This window comes from Onthophagus taurus, chromosome 7 (assembly GCF_036711975.1).
Source record: "Onthophagus taurus isolate NC chromosome 7, IU_Otau_3.0, whole genome shotgun sequence".
In the NCBI taxonomy this organism is placed as follows: Eukaryota; Metazoa; Arthropoda; class Insecta; order Coleoptera; family Scarabaeidae; genus Onthophagus; species Onthophagus taurus.
Window position 1 is genome coordinate 35,903,011 of NC_091972.1, and position 25,528 is coordinate 35,928,538.

Genomic DNA, 25,528 nt, shown 5'->3' on the forward strand with positions numbered 1-25,528 from the left:
TATGTTATATGTGTTATATTACACATTTACTTATTAGTTACCACGGTAATGGTCTCTTTCAATAGAAATTTGCATCATCTATCTCCTAGTTACTTGTTTAGATAATTACATTCCGATATTTGTATTTTTTGAGCGACATTCCTCACACCTTTAATGTGACTACACTTTATTTTTTTCCAATTTCCACTATTATCCTTGTTCTTTAATGTTCTATTAAGCTGCCTGTTATTGATATGATCTTTCTGTTCGGATTCGTCGTCTAAGACTGGCATAGCTTGGTAATTATTAAGTTTGTACTTTAAATACGTTAATAATTTTCGTATATTTACCCATATTAATCGTATTAAGCGCACTAACCACTATAAGTTTATGAATTTATGGGAAAGGCATGAAGACTGCCAGCTGTTCAATTAATTTTTAAAATATGATTCAGTAGTAAGTTAACACAGCTAAGGTAAAGAAGCACCTCTACAAAATGAGATTTCTTAAAGGACTTAAGCTTTAAGTATTTCGGTGATGAGTACATCTCTGGAATATTGCTACAGTGGTTGATGTAATTTAATGCAGACACTTTCTGCATTAAAACTCTTTTTTTTTTCAATAAACTCATGTCACAAATGATTTGTATTCATAACCCAACCCGATTGATTTTCCTTCTAATGGAATTAAAAGATTCGAATAATTCTAATAATTCCAGAAAATCGTAATGATTAAAAAAAATTATTTATTTTAATCTTTCGAATTTTAAATTAAAAATCCTGATCCGCTCACACCACTTCACTAAATTGCTCTCATATAGAGAAAATGTCCAATAAATATAAAAAGTTAATGACGCCAAAAAAACAGTTATAAAAAAATAAAAACGTCAATAAAAAAATTGAATAAAAAAAAAAAGATTAAGTGATTACTTACGGTTTTAATCAAAGTGATAATTTCACGAATGGTTTCAACGCATTTCGTCGGTTCCCCGATGATTTGAATGATTCTATCGGTGCTTTGAGGTGCCCAATTGGAAAAGATTTTGATCCTGGCGCCGGTTTTCTAGAACGGAAACATTACAATGTAACACTTTGATTTTAACGACTCGCGAAGATAATAAAAAAATATATATAACGAGAAATAGGTCAGAGGTTATAAAGTTGATAGCGAAGTCGTTCCGTTGAAAATCGCCCAATAGATTTAGATTTATTAATAGATCGGAAATAAAATAAATTTTATTATTTCATAAATTTAATAAAAATTACTTCGAATTATTTCAATTTTTATAATTAAACTAACCTTTATAGATTAATTAAATTTCATTATTCAAATTGGAAAATAATTTGATAAATTGCAATTTTTTGGAAAATAAATAATATTTTTTAAGCACTAAACACATTGTCGCGTAACGGAACGTAACAAAACGTTGAGAATAGGAAACGTAGTGTGTATCGCGTCGAGGACAGTTTTGGAACAACTACGGTGGCGGTTCGTGGAAAAGCTACATATCGATTGGGGTGCTATTTGAGGAGCACGCGATATAGGGGGCGCTTGCGTCCAACACCTGTCCCATTGTAACCCGGGCCCCGCGTCACCTGCGTTGGTCGTTGCCCGAAGAATACAACAAACTGGAGCCGCCTTTTTCGACGTATGTGCGTGGTCACATGTTGTGGCCCTTTGCGTGCGTGTCTAAAGGGCTTCCTCTTGTTGCGTAATAACAACGTCCACCACGATCTCTCTCTTACTCGCACATAATTTCATTCTTTTCAGTTTTATTTCGATTTTTTTAATACTTTTTATTTTGATAATAAAGGGGTATAGTCGATTCATTCGTTACAACAGTTTTAACTCGGTTTATATGTATATTACGAGTGGTGTAACAACGTTTTCTTTTTCAGCTGGGGTGATATTTTTAAAATGTTAAATTAGTAAACGAGGTAACGAACTTTCCAGATGACTTTTTTTTTTAAGTCGAGTTGAACCCGTCACGGAATTGTACCGGTTTTCTGTACATTTTTGAATAAGATAAATTGGTTTGTGTACTCATGGCATATTTTACCTTATGATTGATTACGTTTAAAATTTTAATTGTTAGCGCATGCAGCTTTAATAATATCGTTATACGCTTAATAAGATTTAATGATAGAATTAATTAATGGATAATTAAAAAGCAGGAAAATTAATGGAACGATTTGAATTGGAGATGAGATTTCAAAACCGATTAGAATTAGAGGTTTATGATGTTGTTTTTGGTTAATTGGTGTCTAATAAACATAGAAATATTTATTATTATTTATGAAGTTGAATTTGGAAAGTGCCAAATTAGATTTTATAAAGGTGGGTTCGATAATATCAACGTCAAGGAATCTTTTAAAACAATTTTTTTGAGAACTAATTTTATATACTGAAAGATCTCATCGTATATTCTGTTACAAGCAATGTTTGGTTTTGTTTCATCTTTTTAGAAGTTATATACATTATATCAGACTGGTTTGGAATGTTAGTATTTTTGTGGATTATGTCTGACATTAATCTGCAGTCTCTAGATAGCTACAGGAAATGATCCCGTCATACTACAACTTATCTGTCTACTATATGTACTTTGCTATATACTGGAGTGATATTATTGCACGTCTAAAAGACTATTAGCAAAAATCATTCACATTGTTGCACACTATATCTGATAATATCCTTAATCCCTAGTATGTTTGCTACTAGATTATGTATTATTAGTATTGTTATGGACAATGTCTGACACTATCCTCTCATTTTGGATGTCTTTTGGTGGTAGCTGATTAGCTTGTATCATTGATATTATTCCATTATATATTTATTATCAAGTCTTTTGAAGTGGTAAGAAACAAAGAGATACAACAACCAACATTTTTGATGCATAAAACATTTTCTAGTGCATTTTTTAAGCGCCAAGAAGCATTTCGTTTTTTACCAATTAACTTTACAAAAAGTCCTAATTCTAATGATCCTAATGTAATAAACAACCACATTCTAGTACAACACCCATTACTTTTTGCAAGCAATTAGAAAAGATTCTTTCAATCTTTTCCTGTATGGAGATTTCATGTTAGACTTCAAGTACTACTTCCAAAGCTACAAATTTTATTTAAGGTTACAAAAAGTCTTCTTTCCTTCCATTTAAAACACTATTTTTTAACATCTAAGAACATTTTCCTTAATTTTCTCAAACTTATGAACCCATTTACATTAATTTAATAAATTTGTGAAGCGTAAACAGTTTTCTTTCACTTTAGAAATAAGTTTTGATATTAATAGTCGATTATTTAATTGTTTAAGACATTTTAAATGGGTTAAAAATCTTTTGATTGATATTTCATGTTCTTTATGGTTAATTTACTGTTATTGACTGAATTCGGAAGAAAGTATTGACTCTCTTTTAGTTGAAAAACAAGTTTTGAAATTTAAAATCAGTTTTTGTATTTATTTACAACACGTTCTTTATTGTTAATTTAATAATTTCTTTACTAAATTCGGAAGAAAGTATTGAGTTTAAAACAAAATGACATATGAGATTAGAAAAACAGTTCTCTGTCCATTTGGAAACAAGTTTTGATATTAAAAGGCAATTTTTATATATTTACAACATTTTAGATAATCTTAAAAAGATTTTATTTAAGAGTTTAAAGCAAAAATGAAATTTGATGTTAAAAAAGTCTCGTTTCCTGCCATTTTAAACACTTAATTTGCGACTCATATGACGGTTCTCGCACATAATATTCTCCTACTCTATGAAACTGCACCTTTGTTAACAATCGACAATGCGTTCTGACATGTGTTTGATAAAATACGACCTGTGTAATTAGTGGAAGTTATGAACATGAACAAGTGTGTTAAAATATATAAACGAGGTCTCTCCTTTCAGTCGGAGGATGAACTGTTCGAAAGCAGCTCTTCAAATCAATATATTCTGAAGGCTCAAAACGTTTTAAAATGCGCGAGCTACTTACTAACTAACACGTCGATTAAAGTCTAAATGTAGTAACATCTTCTGTTCAGGATGCTATAGAAACTGTAATCTAAAGATATCGTATTCCAGATGAAACTGAGAGTGAAAATTCAGAAGAAAATATATTTTGGTCACCAGTTATAGGAAGTTTTTGCTACAAATGCTGTTCGAAACATACTTTGAAAAAAGCTCCCAAGATTATTTTAAAATACTTTTTATTATTATTTTGTTGTAAGCGATGTTTTTTTTTTGAATAAGTTGATAACAACTCAATATTCTGTTTCTACATCAATGTAAATGAAACAAATCGATTTTCTCAAAAGAAAATGAGATAAACATCTTTGTCAAACTTTTGCTTCCATAGATGGAAAGAAGTGAGTTCAAACGAAATAAGCCATTTTTTGGCCTTTGATTACGGATCGGTTTAGCAAAATTTCCAAAAATAGCAGATTATTGGAATCGTTTTGAATTAATTGTAGGCATAATTAATTTTGCCAGTAATGAAGATGCCATTGTCGATGATCGTTTGGCTAAATTAGATTCTTTGCTGACATTTTTAACTGATAGTTTTAAAGAGGCATTTATTTTAGAACGTGACTTTGTATAGATAAAACCGTGGTTTCTTCTAGGATTTAAATTCGGACTAATATTATCCAATATTTGTTAGGTTATACACTTGATTTGAAATAGAACCTCTCTTACAATTAGATGAAAGTAAGATTTTATTGATGGTCGGGACGAAGAAATTGAGAAACCTAATCTTAATTGATACTTTAATGAAAGCAAATCATTCAAAAAAACACCATATTCTTCCAAATTGAAAATGGAATCAAATGGTATATAAAACACGTCTTCGAATTATTGTTAGCAACCGCAGTTGTCAATGCATATAATCTTTACAAGAAGGGTGCCAAGGATAAATTATCTATATCAGCATTTAAGAATCAGCTTTTGTGGTAGATTTACTAGTTGTACAGAAAATCCTACAATTAATGAAACGGACGAAATACAAGCAAAAGATTTTTGAAGTTGTGTCATTTGCTACGAACAAAGAAGCAAGAACTGAAGTAGGAAAACTGCACAGAGGAACACATCGAAAAAAATAAAGTGTAAGAATATAGAAGGTGGAGGAACATAGATATTAATGATTTTTTTTTAATATTTAAAAGTATATTTGTTTAAGAAGAATTTTTGCACACCTATGCATTTTTTTGTGATAGATAATTAAACTTTTAAGCGTAAATACAAATACAGAAAAAAATGATCCGATTTTTTTAGACGGCAATATGAATTTGAAAACATTGTAAAAAAGAACTATTATATTTTTTTTAACCTGAATGATTTCAGCATGCTTACAGAACAAGAATGTTGATGAATAGTTTCCAAATGAGTGAACTTGGACGTTGCGATAACGCAACATTGGGTTCTAGTAACTACCAGCAGGTATATATGAATTGCATCCCTAAATTTGTCTGAAAATGTTTTTGTGACTGCAAACAAATGGTTAGGTGGGTATTCAGAGTCGTTTATTAATTAAATAAAAATTACTAATATTAAAAAAAAATTACTAAATTACTAATATTTTTATGTTATGGTTGTTGTGACTCCTGTTGGCAGACTACGACAAGACATTGAAGACGCCAGGTAAGATCTTGGCGAAACGTCTGCCCCTTTCCAAAGGAAACCAACAGGAAGAACTGATGAAATCTCGGATCGACCACAAGAACAAATACTTCTCCATCCGTGAAGCACTACGCATTACCATTTTATCTTATTTTATATACATATTTTATTTTATTAGAAAGTATGTATGTACATTCGACGAACCGCGTTTCATTTCATTCATTCTCAAATTACGACAAAATTAGGAATATTATGGTGAGTAATAAATAAAGCATTTAAAAACATATTTTATTAATCAGGTAAAGAGAACAAAAAGATTGTTTACGCAAATTTAATTTCTGACACTTTTTTGTTGTTTTTAAAGTAATCCTTAAAAAGAGGTTCACTATGTACCTACAATATTATAATTTTTGCTTTACTCTGCAACTCTGAATGCCACCTATAATCTCAGTTCTTATTTACATTCTATGTGTTTGCATCACTCAGGAATATTTTATGACGGCATGTATAATTTTGTAATGCTGTAAATATATATGCGTGAGGATATATTTGCGATTTGAGAGTAAGGTCAAATATCAATATGATCCAAAACGACCTTTATGTCTGAAAGAATACACCAGACGTCGTGGTTCCACAATTTCTGTAACTCCGAACTGGATAATGTGAGACACATAATTCAAAGAAACAATGAAAACTAGAAACGACGCTGCAGGGTACATGTCAAAGCACGACAGTATTTATTTATATCAAATGTAAAATTCCTTTACATTCACAGTGTTTTAAAGATAGTTCCAATGTTGCGTTAACGCAACGTTCAAAACATCTACCAAAATGTAATATATAATTGAAAAAATTGTAAAAAATACAATTTCTTCAATTATGTCTGTCACCTAATGAGTTAAGAGACAAAGGGTAAAGTGGCTGAGGTACAATATATAGAAAGAAACGCAAAACACTGGTAACAGCAATAATTAAGTAGAAACCAGGGAGAAGAAATGCAAGAGAAAGATCTAAAATAGGATGACAGGAATAAGGGAGTGGAACAAAAGAGTGCAAGATAATAATAAAGATGAAGATAGTACTATCGTAAGAATGGACTTATCCATCCAAATAATTAAGATTAATTAATAAAGAAGAAACCCCAAGGGGTGTAATGCCAATATCATACATAAAATGTTTTTAACACATTCCGTAATTTCTTCTTTATTTTAAATCAATGTTTTAGAAGTATTCTGAAACAAAGTTTTTAGTTAAATACAAGATTTTCCTTGCATTTCTTGATATTTATCAGAAATTCAAGCAGTTTCTCTCCTTTTTTTCCCAAAAATATATCTAAATACATTTACAGTACTTGTGAAAGATTCTGTGAAAGTTAAAAACAAAACTTTCTTCGATTTTTTATCAAATGACATAAGAAAAAAATTTTGATCTATATATTTTTAAAAACATCGGTATCCGAAGCATGATACAGAAAAACTTTTACAACAAAAGTTGTAGCAAATGTAGAAATTTATTTGTATTCCTTCATTTTAAATCAATGTTTTAGAAGAATCCTGAAACAAAGTTTTTAGTTAAACACAAGATTTTCTTTGCATTTCTTGATATTTATCAAAAATTCAAGCAGTTTCTCTCCTTTTTTCCCAAAAATATTTGTAAATACATTTACAGTACTTGTGGAAGATTCTAAGTTAAAAACAAAACTTTCTTCGATTTTTTATCATATGACGTTAGAAAAAAATCTTGATCTATCTATTTTTAAAAAAATCGGTGTCCGGAGCATGATACAGAAAAACTTTTACTACAAAAGTTGTAGCAAATTGTACCCTTAACACAATGCCCTGTAACATTTTTGCTCCCAGATGCATCAATGTAGAGAATTTTTCAAAAATATGAATATTAGAAGAGTGTTAAAAAAAATCGGTATCCGGAGCATGATACAGAAAAACTTTTACTACAAAAGTTGTAGCAAATTGTACCCTTAATACAATGCCCTGTAACATTTTTGCTCCCAGATGCATCAATGTAGAGAATTTTTCAAAAATATGAAAATTAGAAGAGTGTTAAAAAAATCGATATCCGGAGCATGATACAGAAAAACTTTTACAACAAAAGTTGTAGCAAATTGTACCCTTAACACAATGCCATGTAACATTATTGCTCCCAGATGCATCAAAGTAGAGAATTTTTCAAAAATATGAAAATTGGAAGTGTGTTAAAAAAAATAGGTATCCGGAGCATGATACAGAAAAGCTTTTACTACAAAAGTTGTAGCAAATTGTACCCTTAATACAATGCCCTGTAACATTTTTGCTGCCAGATGCATCAATGTAGCGAATTTTTCAAAAATATGAAGATTGGAAGTGTGTTAAAAAAATCGGTATCCGGAGAATGATCCAGAAAAACTTTTACAACAAAAGTTGTAGCAAATTATACCCTTAACACAATGCTCTGTAACATTTTTGCTCTCAGATGCATAAATATAGAGCATCTTTCAAAAATATGAAAATTAGAAGAGTGTTAAACACTTACAATGTTTTTAACAACACGGTTCGTAATTACTCTGATTTTTTTGGGGTAGGTTTTGTTAATTTTACAAATTTTTATTAAAAAAAGCAGTTTTGTTAAGATTGGAAACAAGTTCTCATCGATTTTTCTTTCCTTTTCAATATTTAACATTGTTGTGAAAAAAAATTTTATACACTTTTGAATTCCTTTTATCTCGAAAAAAAACCTTTTTGTTTCGAATACGAACTTTGAGATTTAATACAAATTTTAGTGGTGTTCCTTTCAATTTAAGCTTACTATCATAACTTTCGTTGTTTTTTCTTTGCGTTGGTGATTTCACCAAAATGGAAAATTGACGACCATCGAACATTTCGCGTCTAGACTCAACCAACAGCATGCGTCACCCCCTTTGTGTCCGTTTTTGCCGTCAACCCGACTCCAATTTAAAACTAGCATGACAAACCGGCGTTTTATTTTCGTTTTAGTCCCCGTCGGTTTTTCATTGTTTCCCCCCATCTCTCGCTCCTTTCATTGTTTCCCCCCTTTCGACTCTCTCTATACCATAATCTAACTAAGGGGGAAAATCTTTTTTTCATTAAGCAAAAAAATCTCGACGAAGTATTAAAACAGTTCAGTCACGATCGCGATTCAACGACATTATAAAAAATGGAATAATGCATTACAATATTGTAATATGCTTACATGGACGTAGTGGTTATGTGGTGATGAAGCGGAGCTAAGTTTTAATTAATACGCGTGGGCTGTAAGTAAAGTTGGGATGTGCGGTTTATTCCAGAACAAATAATTCGGTATCCCCGTTTGTTTGTCGGGTTGGGGACCGTGGGGATATGAAATTTGAACTGTTCATCCCGTTGGCTTCGGCGAAGACACGTTCTTGGAAAAGCACAAATCTGTTTCGTTTCATTTTTCGGATCAAAAGGATATCGTCGAACGGATGTTTATGCGATTAATGAAAATACTTAAAAGGAATACATTAAAAACTGTTTGTAAATGTTTTAAAATTACCGAGAAAAAAATAACATGAAAGATATAAAAATTATCTTAAATATAAAGGGAATTTAGGGTTAGATTAAATACTAATTAAAACTGAGTTGGATCGACGAAACGGAAACAAAATAGGGTTCTATAAAAGAATAAGCTGTTCTTTAACAAGAGTTATACTTTTTAATTAACTTGACTTTACGCGACGACGACTGTCCATCTTTATTCTTCGCCCACCTGTCCCTCTTTATTAATACTTCACAAAGCACGTCTCTTGGAGACTTGGACGCAGACGTAATTAAATTTACCAAAAATGTTTTTCACGAAAAAAGAAACAATAAAAAATGAAACTTCCTTACATCTCTAATTTCCTTGATTTTATTTCCCCCTTTTCCAATGACGCAACCTGCTTGACTTTGATGGATCATCATTCGCAAGTCCAGTTCTCCACCAGACATCTTACTCCCGTTCTGCAAAAAAAAATAAGAGTATTAAATTCAAGGCCATAGCATCGAACAGAAAACAAATACTCTTCTAAAACTGAAATAAATGTCGGGATATAAAATAATAAAAAGAAGGGAGAAAAATAAAAGGAGAAAAATAGAAGGAAATAAGAAATTGTTTTGTTACCCCGCATCAAGATGTAACGTAAGATATGATAAAAAAAAGGAAGTTGTGGGGTTTGTGCGATTGTCGGCTTAGTTACGTCACAGTCTATTTATAAACTCCTTTTTCCTCGGTTATGTTCAGAGTTTCTGTCAGTCGCGAGCTTTCTTCCTCTGCTCTTCTGGGTACTGGCAAAATGCGCGATCGATCAAGAATTCGCTATTTGTGTAACCCGAATTCTAGGACGTTGGAACTTCCTCGGCGCGAGACCCTCATTTTCCCCATCTCTATGAACGTTGGGGGCTCCTGTTCGGCCCCCCTTAGTAACGAGGCGTATCCCTTACCGCCCCGTTTCGGGACGAAATATCGAATTAGGGTGTAATTTTGGAACGGGACCACCCATCGCCGTGAATTGACCCATAAAATAGGGTTGAAATGGAATATTTCGTAAATTATCGTTTTTTATTTCTCAAAATATCTACGGTTTATATCGTGGTAAATGATGTTTAAAAATAACTACGAAGCTGTAAAATTACCCCAAAAAGTTTGAAAGAGGCACCACGAAAATCGAATAAGTGAAATACGATATCAACCAAGTATTATATTGCATTTGAATTTCTAAGATTTCTATAATCATATTGTTTAGAATGGCTTCGGGTTGCCAAAATCTAAACACTCCAATGATTTTTATCTATAAACTCTAATAAAACTCTAATTACTCAAATGCTCAACGAGAAATAATCTGCTCTAGGATCACTCGCCATCTAATAACTACAATAACTAATGTTACAAAACCTTTACGAATGTAATACGAAAGTGGATGTTTTGAAAAATGACCTAAATATAAAACTTTTGACAGTAAAATCGAGATTAAGTTACATGTACATTAAGCGTACTTGCTCCATGCATCTTATAGATTGATAAATGCGTTTTAGAGAATTGTAGATTACGTTTTTAGACTTTGTATTACGATGTGGATAATGGATTGGAGTAGTTGAAACATTAAGATAAACATGCGAATGTTGGCACATGAAACTGTATTTCGATAGGAATATAAAGTTTTACTTTAAATTAACTACTAGCCACTACTTTATTATAGGTTAGTCGATGGATATTTTCAGTGTTATTACTAACAGATTTATCTTGAAATAATAGTTGTATTTTTTACATATTCTGCAGAAGTAAGAATTGATAATTTAATAACTTTTGAGTATTGTCGCTGAGCAATATAAAACAAAAAGGTGTAATTACGCTAATTACTTAATTTGCATATTGCTCAGAGTCTCGGAATAATAATTAAATCATCCTAGAAACCGTAATATAATCTACTGTCTCTGCCATCTCTTGATAGGTGGCGACATTGATTGCATTTCAATATTACACAAGATGGTGATTTGATCACAAAATTACAGCTTATATTCCCGGTGATTTACCAAGTTTTATACGGTTGCCGTATGTGGCGATATTTCTTTTAGTTAAGTTAGTTCATTATAGTTATACATTATAGTTGTGGAAAGAAAAAATCTGCCTTTTTGATAAACACTGGTTAAAAATCCTAGTTATAGGAACTGATAGAGTTTTTAAGTATTGTCACCGTAGTCATTGGATTTAACGGAAGTATCTTGGAAGCAATTAAAAAACTTATATCAAAATGAAGTAAAAAGTTCTTCATTCTTTCAATTCATTCTTTTACCCAATGAAAGTTCTGAATCGATTAAAAATAGTGTTTTAGATAATGTAACAACAGCAACGTAACATTGCCAAAGCAGCTGCATTCAGAGCTGATGACATATCCGCAGTGTTTAGCAAAAACTTACAGAAATAATACTTAAGAGAATTAAAGCTTACTGTAATTATTACGTAATTAACTTAGAGAGAAGCACTTTGAAGATAAACAGTTGGAACAAATCTTTACATCATCTTCTTTTGTTGTAAAGATAAAATTAAAAACAGAAATTATGATCCGGGTAAACGAAGTGGATCAATCAATTCATCGATTGAAATGTTCAAAGCGTTCGAATTCTCAAAGGAAGACTATATTGTACAATAAAATTGCAATTGTTATTGGTTCTGGCAAAAATTTTCAGACAACTGTTTACCCACAGCTGCGTGCGCGGTTACTACTCTCAATGCCCTTTATTCCATCACAATAAACCTATCAAAATGGAAAAGTATCAGATCGAGGAAACGAAAATACTAGTTTCTACCTTTCTCTGGGTAGAATAAACTATAGTGCGTTGAATCTGCAATAGGTTAAACAATAAAGTTGTTTGTGATACATTCTCCTATTCGCAAACTAATATATAGCTACATAAAAATAAGTTCCTCTATCAATTATTTACTGATTATTTATAATACATGCGGGATGCAAATAGGGAGAATATTCCCAATAAAGTTACTAAGAACGTTCCAGAAATGCTGTTAGGATGGGTTCCAGTGCAAAAGTTAATGTCTGTCAATAAAATGTTGAAAGATGTCTCTAAAATTAGTGTTTCTTCTCCAGAAAAGGTCGCATAATTATATAGAAGGGGAGAAATTATTATATAAGGGGTTGATTTGATGGACTAGATGATCGACCAGTGAAAACAAATTCTTCGACGTTTATCGAAGAAAGACAGGTCTCATCTTGAACAAGACAGCGATTCTAAAATATATATTTACATCTTCCAGTAGAAGATGCAACAAGAATAATTTGCAAAAAGCGTGCGGAAAATAAAATTCAAAACGTGCAATCAAAAATGTGGTTCTCTATGCTCTAACTTATCTTTGTAATGTATTATTCATTAAAATATTTTGTTTGATATATGTATAGAACGAAAATAATAAACTAAAAAAATCGTCGCTAAGAAAAAAATAACTGAAATCAGAAAACTGTAAACTGTAAATGGCTGTACGTTACTCAGTATATTGAAAGTTTTGGTAACCCAGCTAGATTCCTTAAACTTCAATAGAATGCAGAAACAGATGGCAACTGATTATGTCCCATGTTTAGACTTTAAACCTTCGGTATAGACTTTACCGAAGAGAAAGTTTACTTACATGTTGAAGAATGTCAAATCCATGGAAATGAAAAAAGAAGCAGAGAGGATCAAAAACAACAAATGATGCAAGATTTTAAGAATGAGAGAGATCCAATAAGCAAATTCGGCAAAAGTAATTGCAATCTATCTCTCAATATAGAGAGATATCATGGATCTTTCACGGTGCAGGCTATAAATCTTTGGAATAGTTTACCCATGGAAATACGCAACACTCGTAGTTTTCTGACATTTAAGGTCTGCTTAAGGGATTATCTATTATCATTACAATTATCGGAATCTAACTATTGATATCGCCTGCTTCTCTCCTCTTTTTCTTTCTCTTCTTCTCTATCAACTGTACTCGTTGTGTTGTTTTTCCTCTTTGCTCTTTTTCTTCTTTTTGCTTAAATGTTGAATTATTTATATAGCCATATTGTTTTTTTTTTACATACGTTGCTGGTTGGGTCTTTTGGAAGACATCGCCTTTGGCGATAAACTGACCTTTTGTCAACATGCATTACTTATTCATTTATGTATACATATATATTATTTTTCTCTTGTATTAACTATGTGGCAATAAACTTATTATTATTATTATCAATATAGCATAAAAGAGACTATCACACGAAGACCTACAAGTTTTTTGAACATCCTTTAATCTTGCGTTCTTCCCCCCAGAAGTGAATGTGGTTTTGCGTTTACCAGTACAAAGGAGAACAGCGGTGCGACTGAATGAACTCTAATGATAAGAGATCCTCTATTAACCCAAGTCTTATTATTGCAACAATGTACTTCAAATTTCTCAAAGCCAAGGAAATGTGAAAAGACTAGAAGAAACTGGATGTCTATAACCTTACTTATATTTTCATATGAAAGGAACAAAGAAGTTTCTTTATCTGTTCTAAAACTGAAAGAAAACTTATAGCAACAGAACTAAAAGTTCAGTCTCTGGCAATCCGAATTACTTGGAACTTCCATGTCTTTAATAGTAGCAATGATCTTAGGTAGCTCAGTTGTGACAAAAAGATGTTTCAGAAACAAAAACGAACTCTTAATCATGAATTACTAAACCTCGTGATGTTTAACTAAACTGCTTAATCAAGGTTGTGTTCTTCGTTATGGCTGCAGTCTGTTTTATATAATTAAAAAAAATTAGGATTATTTAAAACTCGCTATAAATAACTGCAAAGTGGTTATCATTATGAGAAAATTTTTAGAATTTTGTGTAGATTGTTAATTCACAATTCATTATCTAAAATCCGATAAATGGTGGTGTGTATTATCTTTTGACTGATCAATATTGGTTGACAATTAATCTAAGTTCATATTCTTCGTTTTTGATGACTCAATTTCTTCAGAAAAATTTAATGAAACAGCTTAAAACATTACGGTTTTAGTATATCTGAGTGAATATCTGTTTGTCTGAATGTGTCCGAGTGAGTCTGGATGTATAGCAGATGTATGGATGTATGGCATTGGATGTATCTTTTCCCTGATCAAAATGCGAAAATGCTAGGCTCTTTACAAAACAGTAATGAGTCTAAATTTGTTCTGACAGCTTACAAGATTGCACATCTTCGAAAGTTCGTCTTCATTTCGAACTTTTAGATTTAACACTATTATTGTATAATGTATGTAATTTATATTTGAAAAGCTGACTAGATTATATCAGGAAGCTTTGATTACATAAGCTTCAATATAAGTACGAAGGCTTTCATGGCCGGTGTTAATTAAACTAAAAGTAGAACTAATAGTAGTTGAGGTTTCGGATGCCATGTTGCAACCTTCTTCAGAAACAAGTTCGAAAAGGACTTCGAAGTACACTTCGAACTTGTTTCTGAAGAAGGCTGCAACATGGCAGCTGAAACGTTAAACACTTTTTCAAAAGACGCACAGCTTAACCCGAAAGTTTCTAGGTCTAGTGTTAGTGCTACTATTAACTCTAGTTTTAATTTAATACATACATCAATGTTACTAATATTAAGTTAGTTCAAATTTTGGTGACTTTAGGACGGTTTTTGATACCAACTTAAAAAATATAAACCAAGTAAACACCAAAGAGCATATAGTATGCAGATAGAAATGTAAATTATGCGTATTGCGTTGTACACCTACATATATTTGAAAAAATTATTCCGTCACAACAAAACTTCGTCTTCCTTTGTTTACTATATACATTTGTTTACACATATTTACTAACTTTGCAACTGTATGTGGTGAAATACGAAGTAATAATTAATAAAATTCCGAGAATGTCTTGTTATAATTAACAATACCCGCATACATTAGTATACAAAAAATAAAAGCAATAAAATTGGACTTGAAATTACTTATTAAATTGCCCATTTTGAATCAATTTTATTTTCATTGCCAAAAAGCGCACAAGACCTACATTTTGCAGCAAATAGTAAGAAAATAGCTGCACTTAGTATAATAAGCATATACAGTAGAGTGCGCCATAAATCATAATGTATTCTAGGATAATTACTAGTTTTAATAAATATATACAGAAGATAATTTAAGTGGAAGCTTATAATTTAATTTCAAGATAATTTTTGTAAGTAGCAGAACAAAACAATAATTCTTTACTTTTTTTAATATTTTCGGTATTATATTAAACTGTTTTTGTAATTAATTTTTGTGTGATGGGATTATTTTCACAAACAAGAAATGGATAAAAATAACGTTATTTTCGACGAACGCGCTTATTCGATTATTATTCAAAATTTTATTTAAATATTAATTTCATAGTCATTTGTATTTCTAAAATGGGGAAAATTTCAAAAGCATTTTGCTTTACAATAAAAGCATTATACCCATTATTTTAAATAAACAAATTTTCTACGTTTAAATTTGTATATCACATTTTGATGTTATTCTATATTCAGTTTCAGTAAACAACCTGCATTCGTTTCAAATTAAATAAAATTATTCGTAATACACGGCCAAAACATTATTAAACTTGATAAAAAAAGCATCCAATTCCGTAAAATACGTTTTGATTTATACAACTCTATTAGGTAATTTAAAAAGAGACCTTCCCCATGCAATCAACTTTAACTACTGACAGATACACGTACATTGCAAAATAGCGTTACCGCAAGAAACAACGGCTTCGCGAAAGAATAGAAGCTACACGAAAAAGTAAAGAAAAGAAAAGAAAGTCGACGTAGCGCTTCTGTTTTAAAAAGAAGTACGAATGCACATTTTGCGTCTATCACATCACCGTCGCCGTCGCACTTTCCGTTTGTCTCATTCGTTTTATCGTAGGAAACGTTTTCCCTATGCGGTGCAAGTTTGGGTAAGACTACTGGCGAACTGAATGCAAATCTCTATTCATCCATCTATCTTAAGCAGCACAGTGTGGTTGTCACACGACATACGTCTCTAAAGAATATAAAGACAAGAAGAACTGTCTAACGCGAAACTAAAAAAATAAGAAAATATTAGAATTGAAAAAAAAAAAAATTGTTGGTTCTTCTACTTTTAACTCTAAAGAATGCAAAGAAGACTTTTTTTGCTGATGGCAAAGGAACAGGAAACCGGTCGTCCGACGTCCGGTCTGGCGTCTTTCGACGGAAATTGCGCTGTCCGACTTTCGATGTGTTGTCGTGGTTTTGGGACGAAGAGGAACGCCGAGAGTGGAAGGAATTGGCCGGGTACCGTAGTAAGTAAACCTTCCGGTTTCCTGGGAACGTTGACTCTATTGGAAAATTGAAAATAAAATCGGAGGCGAGAAGGTCGACAAAACTCGTCCTCGTAATGGAATTCGTAAAGATGCAATAAAACCTAATGCATAAACAAAAAGCTTGAATCTATTGTTCGTTCGAATTTAAGTAAAAAAAAATCTTCAACACAAAAAAAAATAGAATTAATTTAAATTTAAAGTGTGAATTTAAAAAATACTTCGATAAAGATGTTTCGAGTAAATTGAATTTTATTTGTAAAACGACTAGTTTAGCGGATCTTGTTTGTGTGAACCGTTGATGGTTTAGTCAAGGAGTTTACATTGACGAGTAGAATTACCCGTTAAATAAATAACGCACAATACGCCAGGTTAAATAAAAATAACTTTCATCGCAGTTTACGGTTGGAAAATACAATGAAATAAATTTAATTAATTTGCAAATCGAGGTATCGTGCAATTATTGGTTATCATATTTTCATTAATCCATTAATATCATTAAATAAAGTATTCAATACGCCCAATATTTCATTACAAGATTATCAAAAAATTAACTAATTTAGTATCGTATTAAAATAATTTATAATTTATTTTCGAAACTATATAATCAAATAAAATAAAATGAATTACTAAACAAATTTGTATAAAAGTAAATTGTGTTTAAATAAACGAAAGAATATTCTAAAATTTACAAATGAATGGGCGTTTGTTTGAGAGTATATTGAACTAAAGTGTGATTTAAATGAAATTAAAACCGTTAGACAATAGAACTTGAGAACAACACAATAGAACTTTAGATGAAACCACAAAAACAGATTGTTGAAACTATTCTGAAGCTTTGTGGGGATTCCTATTAAAGATAAAGTTTTAATCAAGAACAGACTGATTGTTTTATACTGTAAGACAAATCCAGTAATTTTATTGTTTTGAGTATTTCAAAGCGATATAATGCCGATTTTGCCACACTCGAAATTTGATATCCTCTCCTGGTAATGGCACATTGCGTCAAAACCGGTAGAAATAAATTGCAGAACAATTTATTTGAGATTCGCTGCTGTTTCATAAGATTTTGAAGTGATTCTAGTAATATTTAAGTTTGTCGTTTATTTTTCGCCAAGCAAAAATGTTGTGGTTTCGACGAAATTTGTGGTACAGTGACCATATACAGGGTGTCTCAGCGAGACCGGTCATTAGACGTTTCTGGGGTTCTGGCGAAAATAAAAATTTGAGAATTCAGACTGAAGTATTATCAGTTACGATCTCTTCGTCTAAAATATTTAGATCACCATTATTGGTCAGTTTAACACATGATTAATTCGTAAATGCAAAAAATTTGCTTCTATTCCTCTAAATTTACCTTTTGTCATCGGAGATAAATGTGGATAATTTTCATTAAACATTCTGCAAGTTCTACTAAGAACTTTGTCGCACTTTTCGTGCACAAAAAATAAATTATGGATTTCTTCATTTGTATAAACATTATTTACGTTATTAATATCCATTTTAACTGGTTTTAGACTCACAAGCATCAAACAACCTAAATTAGACTTTGACGTTTATCAGTTAAGTCATTAAACATTTGTTTTCCATGGCACACTAGGTTAATATCCATATGATATGTGAGCATTTTTTAAAAAACCCTAATTATTTCTCAAACTATTAATGTTAGGCATAGGACATATGGAATATAAAAGATGTACAATGAGACGCCGAAGACGACTAAGTAATAAAATATGGGGGGTGCCATTTAAAAAAGTGAAGTTATGGTGTTTCCAAATTTCGAAAAGTTAACGTATGATAGTAAAGTGACCAAACGATCTAGACAGCCGTTCTCGGCACCAAAACATACTCCATTATGTTGTTTAAGCATGTTCTGAATCCTAAATTGATATCTGAAAAATTGAGTGTTCTATGATTTTTTGAACAAATGTCCGCTGGAGCAAATTTTTCTAGAAAAATTCGAATAACTCGAGAATTGCTGGTTCAAATTGCAAAAAGTAAAGTTATTTATAAACCTTCAAAACAGACAAATCCAAATATGTAAAAATATACAGGGTGTTCCATTTAAAAAAATAAAGTAGTATAACCGGAAGTGCTAGAAATCTGAAAATATTTTAGATGAAGAGAACGTAATTGATAATACTTAAGTCTGCATTCTCAAATTTTTTGTTTGGCTAGAACCCCAGAAACGTCTAATGACCGGTCTCGCTGAGACACCCTGCATATATAAACTTAATATGTTAGGTTGGTTCGGATAAATTAGAAAATTAATTGGGTTAATATCCAACTAGTTTTGAATAAGTAATAATGACAAAGCACATTAATAACATTACAACACTTTGCACAACTTATATCGATTCACTGTTAATAATTACAGCGGTTGGTTCGATTTGTGAAATGTTTTAGACATTGGCGGGAGTATCTGTCAGTATTCAAATACATGATCGGATATTTCTTTCTTCTGATGTTTGGTAAGATGCCTACTTTTGAAAAAATTAAAATTATCTTTACACGCAAAACCGAAGAATGTTGGAAATAATGAAATAGTAGAACTTGATTAATACCTATATCAGCAAATATGGAAATATAATTTGTTGCTTTGGAAAAGCAGATTTCCTCGATTAGGTTTTTCTGGAATTCTTGCAAACTTCAAATTGAATAGAATACCAGATCAGTTTGATTTTAAACTTGCTATTTCCCATACTAGTGAAAAACAGAACAAATTTCAAGTTGAGCAGAATTTCCGATTAATTTAGTTTAAGTTGCATCGTATTTCTCTACATCTATAGCAGCAAATTTGGAGATAACATGCTTTTGTCATTTCCTATTTCTATTACAAACCAGTTTTCCTTGATCAGGTTTTTCTGGAATTTTTATAATTTTCATGTTGAACTGAATTCCAGATCAATTTAAGAATACTTTCCAAAATCGAAGCGGGCAACGAAGAGATCTAATTGGAATGATGGATGTTCTGCCTTATGTAAATCTCTGAAAACAGGTTTTAGCTGGAGTTTTTGCAAATTCCGGCTTGAGCAGAAGTTCTGATTAATTTAGTTTGAGTTCATCATGTTCCTCTACATTTATACCACCAAATACGAATATAAAATGATGTTTGTCGTTTTCTATTTATATGGAAAATCTTTAAAAAAGTTGAAAACCTTGCCTTGTTCAGGCTTTTCTGGACTTTTGCAATGTTTAGATTGGGCAGAATGTATTAATTTGGATTTAAACTGCATCATAATACCTATCATATGTAAAACACCTTTGGTAATTTAATAATTAATAATTTCGTGTTTTTATATGAAGGGGAGAACCTGAAATACACGCGTCTGAAAAGAACAACCTTTTCTTCAAAGACTCTTTTCTTAAACAATTAAATGATTTTGAGATAGGCTGAGCGATTGGTTACATTTTGGGAACAACCTAAACGTTTTCTTAATCTCATAGAGCAGCGATCGAGATTAATGGAGGTTTGTGGTTCTTGCGGATTCAAAATGAGAAAAGCCGAAACGGATTATAATCCTATATAGCCCTATAAAATATAGTACCTATAATATAGTCGCTTTCAGTAGGGAGAAAAACTTTGTAATGATAGATCGAATTGACGTCAAAGCCATACGCTGTACAATAACTATTTTTGTGATAAACCAGTGTTGCCAAAAATTAAGCAGAACTAAACCTTTTTATATATTTACTATGAATAATAAATAGTGGTACGAAAAATAATTAATCTACCAGTACACGCGTGGATTACAATTGTAATTCATGAGTAATATTTAGTTTGCCGCTGGGCTATAGTTAATATCACCTAAACCCGAATCTAATTAACTTATTGCAGTATCCTGCAACTAGGATAGTGACATTGGCTAAGCCTAGAACAAAGGATCTATGACCTCGTTAAGCCGAGGTCACTTCCAGATGAAACGCAGGAATATGTTGACTAGTCCATATATTAATTGCAAAGCCTCTCCCGCAAACAACCTCGGCTAATACTAGAATAGAGAGTCTATGAGTTTACCGGATTAATGATTGGGGATCACAACTTATCTTATGTTAGTGCAAAAAATCTACACCTTTACTTTATTAAGCCGAGCTTGCGGCCGAGGTGTTACGAATAATCCCATATCCACCGAAAACTGATAAAACACTTTGCAATCTCAGGCGCAAGTGACCTTGGTTAAGCTTAGAAAAGAGTCTATGACTTCGTTTAATTAAGACAAGGCAGCTTGTAGTGGACGTACTACAATAATATCTTGATCAGTTTGGGGTTGATTTATTAATTCTAGAGCCTCGCCTACAAGCGACCTTAACTTCACCGAATTCATCTCAGATTACTTGCGGTTGAAGTGCTACACTAAGTTGATCAACTTGGGTTGCTACATTGGTTGTAGAGCCTCGGTCGCAAGCACCCTCGGTTTAAGTTAGACCAGAGTGTCTAAAGTTTGCCTCATTAAGCCGAGGTATGACGTCTGAATTGGGTAATATTGCTAATGTTGCAATATAATAGTTGAGATTTCGGCTTATTTTAGAGCAGAGACTTCATTAAGCCGAGCTTGCGGCCGAGGCGTTGCTATTAATCTCATATCAACCCAAAATTGATCAACACGTTGCACGATCGCAAGCGACATTAGCTTAATGAGGCGAAGTCACAGAACTTCTATTGTTTTATCTATTGTTATTCTAATTTGGAATAAATTTCCATTTATAAATTTAAATATCGTTTTAAATATTAATTTTTTTTGATGTCATCGTACAAATATCTAAGCCTAGAAAATTTTCAATTCCTTCCCTGAAAATCCATTACCCTACATCGAATGAGTGACGTGCGCTCTCGGTAGCTATTCAATTCCATCTTAGATGCGAATGGGGATTTGTCAAGGCCCCGGGGTAGCCTTAAAGGGGGATGACTACGTATAATAACCGGGGATATTCCCGGGATAACACAAAGTCGGCAGCCAACTGGCAAACAATTTGAGGAATGTTCTTGGATGGTAGCTTCGGCATCTGGACCTTATCCTTCTTGTTAGCTTCCGCAATAACCTTGGGAATAAATAACCCCTCGCAAAACGAATCGGTTTGATAAACGACAATTTTTTTATGGATAAAAGAGGTGTTTAAGAGGATCACGTAATAAATTAATGTAATAAATTAATGGGATAAAAATAAACAAAATCAATTCGTGTGATATAACTTACCTCTTCCAAATTCGGTACGACATCATGGACGATGCTACAAATGGTCTCTAAATCGGAAGAGAGCGTCAACATCCTGAAAATTATTCAAAAAGTAGATTAGGTAATGTTCGGAATTCATGAATTGAAAATAAGGAGAATTAGGCTGGGAGCGCCTCGCCTAGTCTACTGTTATTGGCCGGGGTGGACGGGGTCGGAGATTAATCGCCATCCTATATGCCGTTTATTTGGGCGATGAATCTGACAAAGCGAAGGTGTCATTTTCGCCAATGGAGTTATAGTATAGTCCTCAACCTATATAGAAAACTAGCGAGGCATGATTCGATCGTACTCACGCCTAATTCAAGGAGTTTTATTAATTACATGTTTTTATTATTATTTTTTGTGTATCGGCTTTAGGTTGCACCGCTTGTTACGTTTGCTTATTTGTGATGTTAGTGGCATTTCCGGTGTGAATTCGCAAATAGAAGTTGAAGATAACATCTTATGATTTAACAACAAATATTTACGTTAATAATTATTGAGATACAGCGGGAGTTAAGGGATGATCGGGTAAAATGCGGTTTGTTAAATTAGAGAGTGTTTTAAATTAAAATTGCTTTTGCAGTGCAACCAGGGCCGGGTTTACAAAAAAAGTAGTGTGGGTAGAAGATACAGGCAAATATAAAGAGTAGTAAAAACAAAAAAATTGTATTAAAAAAATATTTTTTGTTTTTCTTTTTAAAAAAATGTTTGGGTGTGATTTGGAAAATAAAGTACTTTTATAAAAAATTATTATTAATTAAAACGTATTATATAGATTTGTGTGTTTTTACCGTTCAGGGCCAGGGCAATCAGGGACAGTAATCGAGGCTTTGTACTGTTGGGCATTCCGGACAACAATTCGCCGATTGGTTGGTTGGCAGTTGGTAGATGTTGTGGGTGGGCCGGGCCAAGGGGTTGACATACCGAATCAAAACAAAAAGAAAAACAAAAACTCAGCTTGAGTCAGAACTTTTTCCTCTTCAATTTTATATTTTCGAACAATCTTCAATCTATATTCTCTAACACCGATCAAATTGTACACTGCTTTTATACAAACAAAAAGTTTAATTGAATTGTAAGGCAAAAAAATATAAAATTATTAACCATAAAAACGAAAACCTTTCAATGACGATTTAAATTTAAAATGTACACACTGTATTATGAGAAAAGCAGACTGTTATTACTTGGTTACTGTGTTACAAGGACCTGATGTGTGTCATAGCAAAAAAATAACGATTAAACGCGCACTAAATTGAATTAAAAAATAAACCATTTAAGATGAAGTGTCTCGTTCTAGAACTATAGATATTAGTTCGGGAAGTTGAGACCGATTTGTTTGATTTTTTTGTTGGCAACCCATACACCACGAATCAATTTCCTTGCCAATTAATACTGACCTGGCTTCTTAACTTCGTGATGTTTTGACCACCTTTTCCAATTATGGAACCTGCAACCTAAAACAAAATATCTATTAGTAAGATGTTTAATTTTATGTGGTTAACCGCTGTAACAATATCAATCCACGTAGGTGTAAATAAATGTATCGGAAGCTGAATATCAAGTAACAATTGAGTAATCAATACGTATGTAGGTGTAATTTAATAATTTCAAACCGTTTCCTAATTTAACACAAGATATTGTAAATAATTTCACTTCCAATTAAAATTAACTAACGTGACCTAGATTTAACATAAATACACGATTTTATATTCGTTTGGTAAAGAAATTTAATATTTTCTTTAATATATTCGTGTGAGTAGAAGTCATCAAAGCGCACACGCCACATATTCATTAATAATTCAATGACGTTAGTCGCATAAACATTTAGCAAAAATATTCTAAATGTTTACTGCTGCGCATATTAAAAATATTATTCATAACGGAATACTTTATTAAAAAAAAAACAATTTAATTAATCCAACTTTATCTTTTCCGTTTGGCATGTTATAGTGTCATAACATAAACTCGGGGTTGCATTAGCAAAAGATATTTTTGTAGATCCGGTGAGTGACGAGCGAAAGGTTCGTTTTGTTGCATAAAGTCACGCAAAGTGATCGGAAAAACCACAAAAACAGAAAAACAAATTCAAAAAAGAAAACTATAAAAAGGAAAATATTTTTACACATATTGATGTGTTAATATTAAAAGTTTTAGTACAAGATTAATTAATATTTGATTTAATCTCCGACCGGTTTCCCAATTAATACTTCATCATCAGGATGTGTGTATTTGACATGTTAACTATTAACTTTTCGCTAACACTCAGATGTGTTTGGCTTTATTATTAGAAATACTATCACAAAGTGAGAAGCAATGTAGAATACTATATTGTATTTCTTGGAATTCGAACACTAATTACTAAGAGGAAAGTGATATTAGTCATTACTATTTCAACGATACGACCTTAAATGAGGCGAAAGCATTTCAACGACTTGTTAGATGATTCTATGCGAAGATTCCAATTTGCGAGTATACAGTACAAGCTAAGCAACTTTTCAACGCTTCGGAAAGCAATTAACAGTAACTTGAAGCCACTGCACTCGTTTGAGTACACGATAAAGTCTTCAAAATTTTTCTGAAATTTTCAGTTATTCTCGCATCTTCTTCGCAGATCCTGATAAGAAGTTCGACGCAGTCATGTCTGGTTATCTCAGATGTCAAGATTTGATAGATATAATGTAGACTTTACGAGAGGACTTAATATAGGCATGTTAAAGATTTATATTACATTTGATATAGGCATAATGAATCTATCAAGTTATGAAGTGCACTCGCAATATTGTTAAAACTTGATGCAGTTTTAATAAGGATTTTCAAATTTGACTCCATACTGACTTGATTTGACAGAAACATAACGAGGATTTTAATAAACTTGACTTTTTACAGGGTTATCCTAACGCAGAGTTGATGTATGTATATTAGAGATTTAATGCAGGCTTCAAAACCTTTAATTAATGTTAATACGGATTATATAGAGATTTTCTGAAACCTTGAAGGAGTTTAAATGCTAGATGCAGAACCTATTGGGATATAATAGAGTCTTGATGTAAACTTGACTTTGTAGGGACTTATCCTGATTTAGAATTTACGACGATGTGATGCAGGCATAATAAAGATATAAAGTGAAGTGATGGGTGTTTATGATTTGATACAGATTTCAAAGACTATAAATTATAAGAAGATATTATGGAATTTTGAAGGAGTTTTTAAGAGTGCATCAGTTAGATGCAGCAATTCTATAGATATGATTATTAAGAGGGAATTACGAATCTGTGGACAGACTACTGGCGTCAGATCCTATACGCCAGGCAATGACGGGTTGGAGAAATTACCGATCACCCATCGCTGCTCTTATCTTCGGCCCAATAAATCCTTCCCCCTCCGCTCCAAAACCGTCCTTTAGGACATTTCTTCGGAGTAACCTATTTCTTTGCTGTGTATCTTGGACCATATCCAGGGTAACCCGAGGGGGACACTTCGTCCCAACGAGAATCACCTTTCCTGTTTTAGGCATAACTTCTGGTACTACATCGTCAAAGTGTATATATAAGTCAAAGTCTATATTGAAACGAGAATCGAAGGGGGTTGTTTATCCCAGTGAGAAACTTCCTCCATCTTCGCACATCAGAATATGAATGGAGATGTCTCAAAACGTGCAGAGTTGAGCAATGATGATCAGTGTTGTTAAATACCCGGGTATTTATTTCCAAGGGTAAATTTCCTGGATATATAACCGGGGGTATTTACCCAAGATGGGTATTTAGAGGTATTTATAAAATTTAATTTAAATTGAGTTGATGGCAGTTTTGCAAGCACTTCAAGAATGCTGAGTCGATTATCGATATATCAAACTTATTTATAATATCTACAACAAAGCTACAATGACTGTAAAATTGCATGAAAGTTCTGA

The 25,528-nt window shown here is 32.1% G+C and overlaps 1 protein-coding gene across 4 annotated transcripts in view; it reads right to left on the reverse strand.

The window, feature by feature from the left end:
* LOC111423954 (Heterogeneous nuclear ribonucleoprotein K) overlaps positions 1-25,528 on the reverse strand; it is a 107,402-nt gene that overhangs the window by 14,340 nt on the left and 67,534 nt on the right. For 3 of the 4 annotated variants that reach the window (XM_023057341.2, XM_071197873.1, XM_023057355.2), the window contains 5 exons: positions 23,016-23,072; positions 22,410-22,453; positions 21,598-21,670; positions 9,451-9,561; positions 913-1,041 (listed from right to left, as the gene is read on the reverse strand). In XM_023057341.2, coding sequence (XP_022913109.1) covers positions 913-1,041; positions 9,451-9,561; positions 21,598-21,670; positions 22,410-22,453; positions 23,016-23,072 — 414 coding nt within the window. Of the gene's footprint in view, positions 1-912; positions 1,042-9,450; positions 9,562-21,597; positions 21,671-22,409; positions 22,454-23,015; positions 23,073-25,528 lie in introns of those variants that run through there. The other variant, XM_071197874.1, reaches the window with a different exon arrangement.